Source organism: Neovison vison, chromosome 4, assembly GCF_020171115.1.
Source record: "Neovison vison isolate M4711 chromosome 4, ASM_NN_V1, whole genome shotgun sequence".
NCBI classification, from domain to species: Eukaryota; Metazoa; Chordata; class Mammalia; order Carnivora; family Mustelidae; genus Neogale; species Neogale vison.
The window spans coordinates 230,891,103-230,908,238 of record NC_058094.1 but is presented as its reverse complement, the minus strand read 5'-3'; the positions used below and the strand labels follow the sequence as shown (position 1 = coordinate 230,908,238).

At 44.0% G+C, this 17,136-nt stretch overlaps 1 protein-coding gene across 3 annotated transcripts in view; it reads left to right on the top strand.

The window, feature by feature from the left end:
- NCAPG2 (non-SMC condensin II complex subunit G2) overlaps positions 1 to 17,136 on the top strand; it is a 68,049-nt gene that overhangs the window by 15,677 nt on the left and 35,236 nt on the right. For all 3 annotated transcript variants that reach the window (XM_044246932.1, XM_044246934.1, XM_044246933.1), the window contains 6 exons: positions 512 to 581; positions 3,542 to 3,628; positions 7,569 to 7,664; positions 8,672 to 8,797; positions 14,967 to 15,146; positions 16,368 to 16,520. In XM_044246932.1, the coding sequence (XP_044102867.1) occupies positions 512 to 581; positions 3,542 to 3,628; positions 7,569 to 7,664; positions 8,672 to 8,797; positions 14,967 to 15,146; positions 16,368 to 16,520 (712 nt within the window). The remainder of the gene's footprint in view (positions 1 to 511; positions 582 to 3,541; positions 3,629 to 7,568; positions 7,665 to 8,671; positions 8,798 to 14,966; positions 15,147 to 16,367; positions 16,521 to 17,136) is intronic.

Below are 17,136 nucleotides of genomic sequence, written 5' to 3'. Positions count from 1 at the left end.
ATCAACTCTGGTATTTTAGGGAATCAATCATCTGGGAAGTCAAAAATTGACTCCCAAGTTAAAATTGTATTTATAAGATTAAACATGTTTTTTTTAACTGAAGAATCTGGCTCTCATTATGTTCTCAGAATTTCACAGAAAATAGTAAAGTTCTGGGGAAACCTTGACTGAGAAGGGAGAAGATTGTTTGATATTTCAATTTCCCTTCTCAGAATTTCTCCCTTTCCTCCTTCCTGCTCCAGGTCGATGACCTGTCTCTGGGGGCACTTGGCAGACAGCGAGTCTGTACTGGCGTTTCTCCTTCTTTGGGGAAGGAGGGAGCCTGGGCTGACATACATTCAGAGTATGATCACTTGGGGTCCCCGGCTGGCTCAGTTGGCAGAGTGTGCCCTCCTGATCTTGGGATCATGAGTCTGAGTCCCATCTTGGGTGCAGAGATTACTAAAAATATATAAACTTGAAAAAAAAGTCTAATGGTTTAAACTTGCATTAACTTTTTCTCCCCCCATAGATCTTTGATGGTACACATCGCAGAAGTTTATTTCAGAGCTTGGAAAAAGGCCTCAGGGAAAATATTGGAGGTATTTTCTTTTCATTTTGTTAAGTGTTAATATTTATTTTTGTTGTATTCTAGTTACTAAGTAAGTCATCATGGACAGTCATTTAAAATCTGTGTTGAAGGGGCGCCTGGCTGGCTCAGTGGAAAGAGTGTGCGACTCTTGATCTCAGGGCTGTGAGTTTGGGCCCCACGGTGGGTACAGGGATTACTTAAAGGAAAAAAGAAAACCTTAAAAAAATTTTAAAAATCTGTGTTGTTGCTTTTTCTGAAAGTAAAGCCAGATAATGAGACCCCGTGGGACTGAGATTTCACTGTCCTTCCCATGTACTTTCCCGCCCGTCACAGACCCGTACAGTCCTTGAGATGTCCCTTGTCATTGTGGTAGCTTTATTAGACCTGTGCTGTCCGGCCGTGCCCTGGGAATGTGTCCAGTGTGCGCGGAGATGTGCTGTATGAGAAACACACCAGATCATGAAGATACAGTAGAGAGAGAAGAATGTAAAATATCTATGAATGTGTTTTTAAAATACTGCTCGCATGTGGAAATGATAATGTTTTGGCTATATGGGGCTGAACACGATGTATTACTAAAATAATTTTACCTATTATTTTTCTTAATGTTGCTACTAGAAAACTTAAAATTGCGTTTGTGGTTAGGATTCTGTTTCTGTTGAGCTGCACAGCTCTGGGACCTCAAACTACCGGTTACGTTTTAGTTACGTTGTTTTTGAGACTATAAAGACATTCCTCTTGAATATGGCTGATGTTGAACGGCTGTAATAGCTGCGTTAGGAAGATGTGGCTGTCTAAGTCGGTTACAGTAAGACTCAAAGGCCCTTTTGGAAAAATATCAGAAGAAAGTTTTTTTTGTCTAATATCCTTTATGTTTTTCTCATACTAAATTCTCAAACATATTTTCTTTCCAAGAGTAAAATTTTTACTCTAAGTCAAAAAGGAGTCTTTGCTCTTCAGGGAGCAGGTGCTGACCTGGCAGGTTGGGGAGGGCTTGATTGCTGTCGGGAGCTCCCTCTGTCCACTCTGCTCCTGTGCAGCTCCAGCTCAGTTTACCACTGACTTCCACTTGTACAGATAAAACCCGATCGCTTGTATCCCTACGGACAATATCTACGATCATTTTGCAGTGGGAAACATTGTACAGGAAAGGGCAAAGCCAGGACATTGCTGTACGTTTCTTCATTGTTTTGTTGCTGCATGATACTTGTTTATGGGAAAGAATATTTGTCCCCCTTTTCTCCAATAGTGGTTTCATTTATTTATTTATTTTAAGATTTTATTTATTTACTTGACAGAGAGAGCTCACAAGTAGGCAGAGAGGCAGGCAGAGAGGGGGGGAAGCAGGCTCCCCGCTGAGCAGAGAACCTGATGCGGGACTCGATCCCAGGACCCTGAGATCATGACCTGAACCAAAGGCAGCAGCTTAACCCACTGAGCCACCCAGGCACCCTCCAATAGTGGTTTTTTTTTTTTTTTTTTAAAGATTTTATTTATTTATTTGTCAGAGAGAGAGAGAGAGAGGAGCACAGGCAGACAGAGTGGCAGACAGAGTCAGAGGGAGAGGCAGGCTCCCTGCGGAGCAAGGAGCCCGATGTGGGACTCGATCCCAGGACGCTGGGATCATGACCTGAGCCGAAGGCAGCTGCTCAACTAACTGAGCCACCCAGGCGTCCCTCCAATAGTGGTTTTAAAAATAGATATTTGCAGGGGAGCCTGGCTGGCTCTACCGGTGCTGTGTACAACTTCTGATGCCTGCTGTTTGAGCCCCGCTCAGGGTGTAGAAATCACTAGAAATGAATAAAGCTCATAATGGGTGTTAGTCATTAAAAACAACTGTTGGAGTCTGTACCAAATTAGTGCCAGCCCTTTGTCCTTCTCAGGCTCTCCCTCTCTTCTTCCCTCCCGTCAGATTTTTAAAGGAAGTTCCAAATACGAAATTGCGTATCTGTGTACTTCAGTCTGCATCTCTAAGGAGTATGGTTATACAATGCCATTAACATACTTAACAAAATTAACAATTTCTGAGTATTTTTGAAAATATTTAAATTTCTCTGCTTTGTTTCAAAGGTGTCTTTTTTTTTTTTTTTTTTTTGGCATCAGGATCCCATGAGTCTCCTATGGCGTTTGCTTGTTATGTCATTTAACTCTCTCAGAGCATTCCTCCCTCCTCGTGTTCTGTTTTTAAAACTTGTGCCATTCATGGGTATGTTGAAGTAACTGGGTCAGGTGTCCTGTAGAACGTCCGTATTCTGGGAGGTAACTCGTGGTTCCCTGTGTGTGGTGATTCTAAGGTTTATTATTTTCTTCAGGTGATGAGGTGATGAGGGAGGCTGGTAGTAGTAGCAGGCTTTCCTTGTGTCCTTCCCTAAAGCCATGGGACCCCAGGAGTGGGGCAGAGTGTAGGGTAACAGGCCGGAAGGTCCACTGGGCTGCTCCCAGCGGTTGGCTCTGCCTCCTTGCCCGGCTCTGGAAGGATGTAGGTGTTGTGGTCTGACCGAAGAGCGACCCACACCCACCCCCCAGCCCTGCCCCTCCCCAGGGTGGCCCTGAAAGAGCTTATTTCAGTCCCTCGGAGTCCTGGCTTTTACCTTAAATGTAGTTCAGCATCAGCCCTGGGGAGGCTCTTGGACAGATCCAGTCTCTGAGGTCTTCTAGGTCAGCATGACTTCCAGGAGAGGCCCTCAGGCCACGCTGAGTCCCTGAGCGTCTGGCTTGAACGAGCCTCAAGGAGTGGGGGGAAGCTTGCCTGCTCTCTAGCACAGACTTGATGTTTCATCAAAGATAGAGGAAGCTAAAGGAGTATCAAACGTAAAGGGGTTCTAAGAGGGGTAGATTTAAAGCAGGAGAGCGCTGAGCAGCGGATTCTGGTGCTTTCCTCCTGGAATAGAGGATGAGCAGGGCCGACTCCAGCGGCTGCCCCGCCCGTCCCGTCGTCGGTCGGAGCTAACGCTGTGCTTGCCGTTGCAGACCATCGAGAACGACTGCATCCAGGACCTCATGCACCACGGCGTCCACCTTCCGCGCCGCTCTCCGGTGCACTCCCGAGTGCGCGAGGTGAGCAAGCCCTTGCCCCACCAGTCTTGTGTTTTTTAGATAATGTCTCATCTTCTCTGTTTTTAGATTATTGTGTATGTTAATTTCAAAAATTAATTTAGCCCCTCACAGGCATCAGCTTGAAAGGGCTTTCTCAGAATCTTGGTTATTTGGTGGCTGGCAGTTTTAACTAGAAGTGTGTTTTGAGAAAGTCAGAACTTCAAATAATCTTTAAATTCTTTGACATAAAAATGTCCAGAATCATCCACTACCAGTTTTTCAAAAAAGAATATTAAGATTATTTTATTTTTATTTATTTTTTTTAAGATTTTATTTATTTATTTGACAGAGATCACAAGTAGGCAGAGAGGCAGGCAGAGAGAGAGAGAGGAGGAAGTAGGGTCCCTGCCGAGCAGAGAGCCCAATTCGGGACTCGATCCCAGGACCCTGAGATCATGACCTGAGCCGAAGGCAGAGGCTTTAACCCACTGAGCCACCCAGGCGCCCCGAGATTATTTTTATTACTTGCTTTTATAATCAGATTTCCATTTTGATATTCTATAAACCAAATGGAATAAATGTTTGGGTAGTTTCTTTTAAGATTAAGAATTTTGTTTTTAAAAACTAATCTCAGGGATACCAGTGAGTAGAGTGTGTGACCCTTGATTGCAGGGAACTAAGACGGAGCCACACGTGTGGCGTCAAATTTACTTAAATTAAAAATTTTTAAAAAGTTGCTCTCAAAATTTAGATACGAATTTCATACTTCTGTTGTAAATGATCTGACTAAGGCTTTATTTTTTTTTTTTTTTTTTTTAAAGATTTTTTATTTATTTATTTGACAGAGAGAGAGATTACAAGTAGGCAGAGAGGCAGGTAGAGAGAGAAGGAGGAGGAAGCAGGCTCCCTGCTGAGCAGAGAGCCCGATGCGGGACTCGATCCCAGGACCCCGAGATCATGACCTGAGCCGAAGGCAGCGGCTTAACCCACTGAGCCACCCAGGTGCCCCGTGACTAAGGCTTTATTATCCATGTCCTAAAGACGCTGTTAGGTGTTTGATAATCATAATGACGTTGGCAGTAGGAATTGGAAAATGTGGTCTGTTCAGACACAAGATCGGTGTTCTAAACCAGGAGTGATGCCTTGTGTGTTTGCTGTTGATTATGGCAACTGTATTTTAAGAAGCTAAGTGAACAAAGACCGTCTCTTTACTTTCTTATATAATAAAATTATTGTTTGTAAAATATAAATATACTAAGTATTTATATTAAGCTTGAACAGATAAGAAAACATTTCTTTACGTTATTTTTTTTTTTTTTTTTTTTTTTTTTTTTTTTTTTTTTAAGATTTTATTTTATTTATTTGAGAGAGAGAGACAGTGAGAGAGAGCATGAGCGAGGAGAAGGTCAGAGGGAGAAGCAGACTCCCCATGGAGCTGGGAGCCTGATGTGGGACTCGATCCCGGGACTCCAGGATCACGCCCTGAGCCGGAGGCAGTCGTTTAACCAACTGCGCCACCCAGGCGTCCCTCTTTACGTTATTTATACTTTAGTTTGAGTCATCCAAAGAGAAGAAACTCAGAGATTAATACATCCAGTTGCTGCCTGTCCCCCATCCACCATGCCACAAAATCCTAGTGTGGCTTCATTAATTTGTAGGTCAGCTTGGGTCACTTATTTGTTGTTTCAGATTCTTTTTAGTTGTAAAGAATGGCAGCATGTTCAACTGGATAAATCTGTGACATAATTGCTTCCTTCTTGGTACCAAATAAGTGAAGACTTCTTTATCCCCCAAGACTTTTTTTCCACATTTGATTTTCTGCTCTGGTAGTAATTAAAATATTATAAAATATTATAAGTGTAGATTATCACTGTTTGGTAAAACTATGAGAAATACAAAGAATTAAAAGAAAGAATATTGAATTTCAGATTTTTAATGCGTTATATTCCTGGACTCTAATTCTTATCATTGCTTATAACACACTATGACTTCTTCCTCAAATCCCTTTTTTTGGTAAACATCAAATTTGTATGATAAATTACTGATATGTTGAAGGAAGCTTTATGAAACACTTCACATGTTAATTTGAAAGTTAAAATCCCCATACTGTCGATGAAAATCTACTAATATCAGGTATTTGTAATGCTCGCCCAACCCTGTGAAAATAGTGAAACCCACTGAGTTGTATACTTCAAAAAGCCAGCTTTTATGGTACGGGATTTATAACTCGATAAAGCAGTTTGACAGTCTTTCTGTGAAGGAGCACCTCAGTGGCTCAGTCATTTGAGTGTCTGACTTGGTCTTAACTCTTGATCTCAGGGTTGTGGGTTCAAGCCCCATGTTGGGCATGGAACCTACTTATAAATAAATAAGTAAATAAAATGAAATCTTCCTGGGGTACTTGGGAGGCTCAGTCAGTTAAGTGTCTGCCTTGGGCTCAGGTCATGATTCCAGGAATCTGGAGTGAAGCCCGCCCTGGGCTCCCTGCTTAGCGCAGAGAGCCTGCTTTTCCTCTGTCTGCTGCTCCCCCTGCTTGGGCTCTCTTTCTCTCACTCAAATAAATAAAATCTTAAAAAAAAAAATCTTTTTGTAAAGTGAGTATACCATTGATACTAAAGCTTGATAATGTTGTACACACACACAGAACTAGTCTAATATCACTTACCACCATCAATAAAAATTCCCAAATAAAGAATTCTCAATCAGAAGAAATAATCCCCAGACTGTAGTTCTCTTAGGGTAAAGTTGGTTCAGGTTCACTTAAAGTATAATCTATTATTGGGTAACCTGTTTAATTTTTATTTTCCACTTTTCATTAATGAGATTTTAGTTCCAGGAGTGGTGAATTAAGGAAGTAAGGCAAAACTGACTGTTGCTGACGGCGAGAGTCGGAGGAGTTGCGGGAAGATTCGGGCTGGGGCAGGGGGCGGCAGGAGAAGGACAAACGGCTGGAAGCTGAGCGCACAGCCTGTTCTCCAGTTTCGCACAAGCTTGGGGGTTAAGCTGGTACCATGAAGGGCCACTGAGCAGTGACACCCCACTGGGGACGTATGCCTGCTTCATGTGCTCGTCGTAGGTTCTTGGAACCAAAGAGACTTAGAGCCGCTCATTTTGGAGCCAGAAGGGGCCATAGAGACCATTCAGGGCGGCTCCTTTACGCACACTCCCTTTCTACTTCACCCTGAGTGTTAGAGGTCTCAGTGAACTTGTTTTGAGGTTATTTGTTGGTAGAAGAATAGAAACTACAACCCAAACCTTTTATAATCCAAGGTCGTTGATCTTTTTTATTTCTGCCATCGGCTTCTTTCTTGTGATTTCTCTCACGTGTCTCGTACAGTCAGCACATCTATCATGGTGTCTTCCCTAAGGAAAGAATTGTCAACACTTGTGAAGCACGAGGGTCTCTTTGGTGGAGAGGACAGCCTGCCTCTCTTCAAAGTAGGATCTGAAATGCTCTCTTTAAAAACATTACCTTGCTTTTTCCTTTTTTTCTTTCTTTAAGATTTTATTTATTTAGGGCGCCTGGGTGGCTCAGTGGGTTAAGCCACTGCCTTCAGCTCAGGTCATGATCGCAGGGTCCTGGGATCAAGTCCCGCGTCGGGCTCTCTGCTCAGCAGGGAGCCTGCTTCCTCCTCTCTCTCTGCCTGCCTCTCCGCCTACTTGTAATCTCTCTCTGTCAAATAAATAAATAAAATCTTAAAAAAGACTATCAATTAAAAAAAAAAAAGATTTTATTTATTTATTTGACAGAGACACCGCGAGAGAAGGAACACAAGCAGGGGGAGCAGTAGGCAGAACGAGAGGGGGAAGCAGGCTCCCCGCTGAGCAGAGAGCCCGACGTGGGGCTCGATCCAGGACCCTGGGATCATGACCTAAGCCGAAGGCAGAGGCTAAATAAATGACTAAGCCCCCCAGATGCCCCAAAACAACATTACCTTTCTTGTCTTCTCTTTGCTCTTAGGTGCTGAGTTATTTTCATCATCAAAAGAAAGTTCGTCAGGGAGTGGAAGAGATGCTTCACAGGTTGTACAAACCCATCCTCTGGAGAGGACTAAAGGTACAGCTATTCGACATCCGTCTGTGTTGAGAGCACGCTAACTGTGGTTTTGGATTTTTGTGCTCTAATTCAGGATTGTGATAAGGCAGTGTAAATAAGACTGGAAGCTGGGGGCTTTGTGAAATTTGGGGATAAATGTCTTTTTCTTTTATTAAAAACATTTTTAGGCCTGTTAGACTGGGACTCTGAATCGGTTTCGGCTGACTCCACAGCCTAAACAGTGGGAAGGGGGTCTGTCATGCCACGCAAGCCAGTGGAAACACTGGGGGTCTGCATAGTTGAGGTGGGCCACCCTGGCCCTCAGGACCCTCTGCTGACGACTGACACACAGGATGACAACCTTCCAGGGGGTGCCGGAGTGAACATGAGTGATTTTCACCATGGTAAATCCAGTGTTGGGAGAGAGAGAGTCACCATTTCTTAGTGACAGAAGGTGGACTTTGAGGCGAGGAATTGGGTCTTTATTTTTTTTAAAGATATATTTGTTTTAGAAGGAGAATATGTGGGGGAAAAGTCAGGGGAGAGAATCTCAAGTGGACACCCCACTGACTGGGGAGCCCAGTGTGGGCTCATTCTTGTGACCCATGAGATCATGACCTCAGCGGAAAGCAAGAGTTGGAAGCTTAACCAACTGTGCCCTGCAGGTGCCCCCAAAACACATGGTTTGTACTCACTCTCTCTCTTGTTTTTAAGTAGGCTCCGTGTATGGAGCCCAGTGTGGGGCTTGAACTAAAGACCCCAAGATCCAGACCTGAGCTGAGATCAAGAGTCACATGCTAACCAGCTGAGGCTCTCGGGTGCCCCTGGGTCCTGGAATATCTGTCATTACTGAGCCAAGAGTTTGGTTTAGTTCATGGAAGGTCTAAGTTCGGTCAGTTAAAAGACTGTGGTTGTCTTTAATTTGTAAGTCTGTATTGAGATACTTTGGAAGCATTATTTAGAAAATCTGTCTGGAAGCTTCTGAATGTTTGCTCCTTCGACCCTGAAACACTCTTTCCTTATTCTAGGCCCGAAACTCTGAAGTCCGGGCGAATGCTGCCCTGTTGTTCATTGAAGCATTTCCTGTTAGAGATCCAAGTTTCAGTGCTGTCGAAATGGACAGTGAAATTCAGAAACAGTTTGAAGAGCTCTATGTATGTATTGCATGTGGCTGGTCCCCTGTGATGTCCCCTCCCTCTGGGCCTGGGCTGGGTGCTGGCCTCCCCCGTAACTACCTGTGTGCTGCAGGCTTTCTAGATCGTGACATTCTTCACAGAAATCCACGCCCCCCCGGCGCCTCCGGTGACAGCGTGGACCCAATAGTGTTTTATTCTCTTTCTCTTTGTCACCTGTGGAACATCTCGTTTTTTATTACTCTGTATGGTTTTAAATGTTTACGCATATTCTTATCTCCCCAGCACGGGTCGGCAGTGTGACCTGTGGTTACAGTAGGTCCCATGCCGATTTGATTCCACTTCTTCTTCTTTTTTTTTTTTTTTTTTTTAATATTTTTTATTTATTTATTTGACAGAGATAGATCACAAATAGGCAGAGAGGCAGGCAGAGAGAGAGAGAGGAGGAAGCAGGCTCCCCGCCAAGCAGAGAGCCCGATGCGGGGCTCAATCCCAGGACCCTGAGATCATGACCTGAGCCGAAGGCAGCGGCTTAACCCACTGAGCCACCCAGGTGCCCTTGATTCCACTTCTTGATAGTTGTGTAACTTTGGACAAGTCGCTTACTTTACTGGGTCTCTCTCTGCGCTTCGGTCATGTAGGTGTTGCCTGTGGAGCGGTGCGGATAAACACGCTGTGGTGTCTTCAGGCGAGCCTGGGAGCGCCTGTCGCAGTAACTTGTCAAATGAGACGTGAGAACGTTTGGGTGCTGCAGTTGCTCCCAAGGGTGCTGTGGGGGTTTCCCCCCTGACTGGAAAGTGCTAGCCTCTGCTTGTTTTTCTACGTTCCCTTACATTTTCGGGGCTTCCTAACATAAGCTAAAATATACTATTTATTGTTGTAATTAGTAGAATAAAATTTTAGGAAGTGATAACAAAAATGCCATGATAGAGTTGGTTATCCATGACATTCCTACAGCACTTCCTTTTGTTTGTTTGTTTGTTTCAAGTTTCAGGATTTTGTTTTAGAGCGCAGGGAAGCAGACTCCCTGCTGAGTGCGGAGCCCAGTGTGGGGCTCGGCTCCAGGACCCCAAGATCACGACCCAAGCCAAAGTCAGACACTTTACAGACTGAGCCACCCTGGTGCCCCTGTTTGTTTGTTGAATGAAAAACCTCACACATGCAGCAAGTTGAAATAATAGTGTAACTAGTGTGTGTAGACTGAGCCCTTCGCAGGTACATACATGTGTGCACCAGGTGCGCACGGTGCACGTACATACCCACACACCTGCCTGTAGATGCACGTGCACCTAGGATGACAGCCATTAGTGTTTTGCTGTAAGTGCCTTAGCTGCATGCATATTTACTTAGAATTCCCCTTGAGAATCATTAATTTTGTGGGGCTAGATTTTGATAGTTTTTAGCCAAAAATGTTTTCTCTTTTTTCTTTTTCTCTCTTTTTTTAAAATGAAGATTTTATTTATTTATTTGAGAGAGAGAGAGAAAGAGAGAGAGAGAGCATGAGTTGGGGGAGGGGCAGAGGGAGAAGGAGAAGCAGCCCCCTTTGCTGAGCAGGGACCCTGACTTGGGGTTTGATCCCAGGACACTTAGATTGCGACCTGATCCAAAGTCCGACACTTCACCGACTGAGCCACCCAAGTGCCCCAGTGTTTGCTCTTTTTAACCCAGGTGTCCAAATCCAAGACACTGACATTTTCAAAGGTCAAAGTGTCTGCCTGGGGTGTGTGACGGAGTGTGTGCCGCCTGTCTAGCCGGCTCGCGGGTCCTACATTGCACCTGCCGTTTCTCAGACTCCCGGGATGTGTGCGGAGGCCCTCCTGCCCCTGAGTGGAGCACACGAGCAGTCCTCCGTGGGCGTCCGGCCAGGGCTCCTGAGCCCTTGTGCTGGGCAGCAGCACACAGTGACTTCGAGAGCGTGGGGTCGCACATCTTGTTTCGTAGCCGCTCCTCCGTTTCTTCTTTGTTTTTTTATTTTTTAAAGATTTTATTTATTTACTTGACAGAGATCACAAGTAGGCAGATGGGCGGGGGGTGGGGGGAAGCAGGCTTCCCGCTGAGCAGAGAGCCCAATGTGGGGCTCGATCCCTGGACCCTGAGATCATGACCTGAGCCAAAAGCAGATGCTTGACCTGCTGAGCCACCCAGGCGCCCCCACAGTTTCTTCTTTAAACCTGGGAATAATATTCTGTTGGATTGTGATAAGGTCTCAATGAAAAGTTGCACATAAAACATTTAGCTCAGTCCCTAACATTAAGATGACAGTGGTTACAGGCGAGGGGGTTACGAATCACTTGTCTTCGTAAGTACTGACTAATGGGGCGCCTGGGTGGCTCAGTGGGTTGAGTGTCTACCTTTGGCTCAGGTCATGATCCCAGGACCCTGGGATCGAGTCCCACATCAGGCTTCCTGCTCCACGGGAGGCTGCTTGTCCCTCTTCCGCTCCCCCTGCTTGTGTTCCTCTCTCACTGTGTCTCTCTCTGTCAAATACATAAAATCCTAAAAAGAAAAAAAATAAGTACTGAGTAATATGTAGAATTGTTGAATCACTATATTGTACACCTGAAGTAAATGCAACACTATGTTAACTACACTGGAATTAAAATTAAAAATACTGTGTACAAAAAATGACAGTGGTTATTACTGTCCATAGGAACATTAAAAATATGTAAAGTGATGCGATTATGTAACAGAATATTAGGAACATTTGGTGAATCCTGTGTCTCTTGTTCTAGAAACCAGAATGAAGTTCTGGAGGGGAGTGTGACACTGATGTGGGAGGCGAAGGTGTGGAGGGAGCTGGTGGTGCCTCCGAGATGTAGATACTGTCAAATGCTTGGCAGTTTGGATATTACAATATTGGCTAATGAATAGTGTGACTATATTTCTTTTCATTCCATTCAAAATCACTGGTATTGTAAATTGTGGAAATCTTACTCTCAGGACATCACTTGGTGAAAGTATTGTACGAGTGAAAATGTTTCCATGCTGCGAAGGCTGATGTAATTTTAATTTTAGCAAATGTGTAATATGTACATGTTAATTAGTTTAAGAGGCAGGACCTATTAATGTTTTACTGTGAAAAATAAAATGCATAGAAGTGGAAAATTCTTCTTAGAGAAAACACCTAAAAGAGATGCTGAGTCTTTGTTAGAGTCTAAGGAATAGACCGTGTTAGGACTGGTAAGTGGGTTGTGGTTCTGCATAGGGGGACAGGGCTTCTCAGCAGATGGCGTTCCCCTCGGTTCTGTGGCTGAGGGACAGGCAAGCCAGTGACCCCAAGGTGACCAGATAGGGAAGGGACTCCCCTCCTGGTGGCTCTCTCCTTTCTTCTTTCCTCTGTGGAGACATTTGAGTTATTGCTGGCTTTTCTAAGCTCTTCTGTTCCCCTCAGGCCTTTTTTGCGAGCTCTTCCCTGGCAGGTGGTTTACGGTGGGGGCCGATGCAGGGAGCTCTCAGGAGCCCTTGCACTGTCTGTGTTTATGACACCAGGTTTGGGCAAGTCTGAGCTCTGGAAGAGCATAGGAATGTCTGGGTCACAACCGTTTCTGCTCTTCCTTCCATGAAATCTGTTTTTACTTTCCTTCCTGTAGAAATCCCTCATTGTAGGGGCGTCTGGGTGGCTCAGTGGGTTGAGCCTCTGTCTTCCTCGCGAGCATGATCTCGGTCCTGGGATCGAGCCCCGTGTCAGGCTCTCTGCTCCGTGGGGAGTGTGCCTCGCACTCTCCCTCTCCCTCTCTGCGCTCTCTCTCTCTTAAATAAATGAATAAAATATTAAAAAACAATCCCTCATTTCCAATGTTGCTATTTCTACGGCCTTGTCATTTTGGTCAGATTTTGGGGAGAGGAAGTAAGTGCTTATCCTAACTTGAAGACTTTATTTCCCCCTCATTACAGAGTACGAATTATTTGTGCTTTTAAACTTTTGGAATAGAAAAGTCTGCACCTGATCATAGAGAGTCTCGTGTACTGAATCCCTGTGTACCCGCATGCAGTTTCAGTACTGACTGTCTCAGTGTCCATGTTTACTGACCCGAGCTTTACCTATTTCTTATGATTTCGAAGCAGAGCTGAGGTGTCATCATTTTAACTCTTTTTTTTTTTTTTAATCATTTTAACTCTTAAATGCTTCATAGGAGTCGCTAAAACATGGGGCTTTTTAAAAAAGCATAATCGTACCATCATTACAACTACAGAAAGATGAAAAATAATTCCTTAATGCTGTCAAATATTGGACGTTTATTTTTTTTAAACACACACAAAATTTTAATTCTTATTTTAAGTAAATTCTACACCACATGGGGTTTGAACTCATGACCCTGAGATCCAGAGTCACACGGTCCCCTGACTGAGCCAGCCAGGCATCCCTGTGTCATTGCTTTTGAGTGATACTTCAGTGACACTTCTCCCCGTTTTGTTTGAGTCGGTGTCTAAGTAAGAACTGTGCAGGTGATCAGTCAGTATATTGATAAGACCCAGTACTGATAAGTCCAGTAGCCTCAATCTCTCTCTCTCTTTGGCTTACTATTTTTGTTGTTTAAGAAGCCAAATTATTATTTTGTTTCTTGCATTTTAAAAAAATATTTATCTACTTAAGAGAGAGCATGAATGTGAGTGAGAGAGCAGTGGGCAGGGAGGCAGAGGGAGAAGCAGCTCCTCGCTGACTAGGGAGCCTGATGTGGGACTCGATCCCAGGACTCCAGGATCATGACCTGCGCCAAAGGCAGAGGCTCACCTGACTGAGCCCCCCAGTCGCCCCGCATTCTGGAACATATCCCTGTGGTGATGTCATGATGTTCTTCTGCCTTTTTTCTTTCCTGAATGTCAGTAGCTTAGAGCTGATCAGTTATTTTTGTGGGGATTTTGTTTGTGTCAGATTCTTCATGGAGCTGTTGTGTACTTCCATCCGAGATACACGCTTTCTTTTTTCTTTTTTTTAATATTTTATTCATTTGACAGAGATCACAAGTAGGCAGAGAGGCAGGCAGAGAGAAAGGGGGAGGCAGGCTCCCCACTGAGCAGAAAGCCCGATGCGGGGCTCGATCCCAGGACCCCGGAACCACGATCTGAGCCGAAGGTAGAGGCTTTAACCCACTGAGCTACCCAGTGCCCCGATATCTACAGTATCTTGTTTCTTGTATTTTTTTTTTTAAGATTTTATTTATTTATTTGTCAGAGAGAGGGAGAGAGAGTGAGCACGGGCAGACAGAATGGCAGGCAGAGACAGAGGGAGAAGCAGGCTCCCTGCCGAGCAAGGAGCCCGATGTGGGACTCGATCCCAGGATGCCGGGATCATGACCTGAGCCGAAGGCAGCTGCTTAAACTACTGAGCCACCCAGGCGTCCCTGTTTCTTGTATTTTTAAAGAGGGTGGAAGGGAGGAGGAGGGGTGGCCCGTAAGGGAGGGTGGGCAGAGAGAGAATCTTAAGCTGGCTCTGCACCCAGTGTAGAGCCCAACATTGGGCTCGATCTCACAACCCAGAGATCATGACCTGAGCTGAAATAAGAAACAGACACTTAATCGACCAAGCTACCCAGGTGCCCTCCCTTTTTTAAAAAAATAATTTAAAAAAGATTTTATTTATTTATTTGACAGAGAGGGAGAGATCACAAGTAGGCAGAGAGGCAGGCTGAGAGAGGAAGGGAAGCGGGCTCCCCACCGACCAGAGAGCTGATGTGGGGCTCGATCCCAGAACCTTGAGATCACGACCCGAGCTGAAGGCAGAGCCCTAACCCACTGAGCCCCCAAAGCCCCATCTTTTTGTATTGTTAGCAACCACTGATCACCGTTTCCTGGTTTAATTCATTAAGTGGATTTATCTTATTCTGGGCTTAGTGCATTACAGCATTTTTAGAAATTCAAGAAAGTGGTTTACATAGGCTGTGTCTGTAGGATTGTTGTCTGCATACCTCACTGAATGTGGGGATGGTATTTGAGACTCTGCTGTTGGCAAAGTCCTGTAGATGGAATTGACAGATAAGGTTCCACACATGTCTGGATTCTCCTGAAGTGCTCAGCTATAGAGACGGTAAATGATAAGAGATATGTGAGTCTGACTAGGTCCGGTGTTTCTGTGACTTGAAATGTGTGCTACGTTGTAAATGCATAGAGTACTAATGTGCAAAGCAAATACTGATACAGATTATAGGAGCTGATTTAAGATTTTTATGTCTTTTCCCTCTCCAACTTACAGAGCCTGTTAGAAGATCCTTATCCAATGGTCCGTTCTACAGGGATCCTTGGTGTTTGTAAAATAACTTCCAAATACTGGGAAATGATGCCTCCAACCATTCTTATTGATCTCCTCAAGAAAGTGACTGGGGAACTGGCGTTTGACGCGAGCTCAGCGGATGTACGCTGTTCCGTCTTTAAGGTAGTATTTAAGGTAGTATTAAAATTACGTAGGCAGCCTTTGTTTATCATAGAATAATTATAAAATACGGAGAAAGAACAATTTTTAAATTACCCATGATTCTACTCTATAGGCATGCTACTATGGACATTTTTGTTGTACATCCAAAGTAACAGTTTTATAAAAACCAAACTAAAAGTGTGGGCTACGAAAAAGGCCTACTTGAAAAAGACCGGTTTTTGGTGTATGGCCTGGGTGGGTGGTGCACAGTGTTTTGTGGTGTGTAGTACTTAAAGTTTTTAAAGTTATGCAGTAAAATTGACTGTTTTGGTATACCATATGTACTTTTAACAGGAACCTACGGAACTGTCCTTTGTCCCATCATCTGGTGTCAGCGCGTATCAGGGACACATCTGGTCTGGCTTCGTCTTGAGCCAGTCCATTGTTTCCCACTGTTGATTACTTCGAAACTGTATCACCTTGTCTATAAATAATTCAGTATGATGGTTAAAGCATAAGGTCTTGTCCTATTTCATGATAATAACATCGTAGTAGCGTGTGTTGGGAGGTGGTGACGGCCCCATCATGAACACAGTGCGACGTGCAGAATTGTCGAGGCAACGTGCTGTGCGTCTGAAATGAGGGTCACGTTGTGTGTCCACTGCAATTCCTGTAAAAAAGAGTCTCTTTAAAAAATCCTTTTTCCTAATAAGTGGAAAGCAAAGGTGGAGTGTATCAGATCTTCCAGTTGGCGACTGGTCTGAGCCCGGGCCGGTCACGTGACCACCCGTCTGAGGTGCATGTGGCTGTGTCCTCACGATGAGGGAGGCCTGTGCCCTCTGACTTTCATGCAGGCTGGAGTCAAGAAATAAGAGAATTCATGGGCCACCAAAAAACTGTGAAAGGGTTGTCGGATCTGACACAAATTGGCTTTGGAGCCTCTGCCAGCAGTTGTTCTGTGTCTCTCATCTCTAAAAATCCCTTAAAATGTGGCGAAAGCATTGCAGGGTTATTTTGTAACTGCTTTAATTTTGTTTGGACAGAACAATGGGTAAACTGATGATCAGTGTTGAAACTTTACTAATTCTTTAAAAATACGTGAACCTTTTAGAAAAGTTACTTTCTGTAGGTATATTTACTTATTTCACTCATAGTTCACTAATAAGGATGAAACGGAATTATTTTAACTTTTTATTGTTTATGTTCTAAATTTGAATTGTTTATATTTCTCCTTTTTGGTAGTGTCTGCCGATAATTTTGGATAACAAATTAAGCCACCCGTTACTAGAGCAGCTTCTGCCGGCGCTGAAATACAGTCTGCACGACAACTCGGAGAAAGTGAGAGTGGCCTTTGTTGACATGCTGCTGAAAGTCAAGGCCGTGCGGGCTGCTAAGGTAGGACAGGCAGGACGCTGTCACTGAAGACAAAGTAATTTTAATTCAAGAGTCTTAGTAATCACACTTAAACTAGTCGCTGTCTGGTCTCTTCTGCCAATTTATTATATCATAAAATTTTATTTTGTGATTTTCATTGAAGTTTCTGGAAATCTCATCAATGTGTGTTTTATGTTTGAAAGACAATGTAAGCAGCCCCCACCTTAAATTATATTTTTATCATGTCCGTGAAAGCTCTTATTCAAATATTGTAATACTTGGCACTCAGTAACTACTTAAATATTACTGGGAGAACTTCCTTTACCTTTTACAGAAGAAAGCAAGGAGATAATTGTGTTATGATGGACATTTTAACATGGTGTAAACTTTTGAAGTGAGGGTCTACTCTTTTAGCTTGAATCCTATCAGTTTTTGGCAAAAAACGTTAGTTAGAAGGTTTTTAACTTCACTTGATAACACTCTGTCTTTTCTTCTTCCATGCGGTATTTTTCTGAAGTTTACTTTAAAAGGCTGGTTTGTTCCAGCATAGAATTTGGGAGCTACCTGACATGTCCATTAGTGTAGGGTTGGCCACACAGACCTGTGGTGTGTTCATGCAATGGAAGAATGCTGTGTG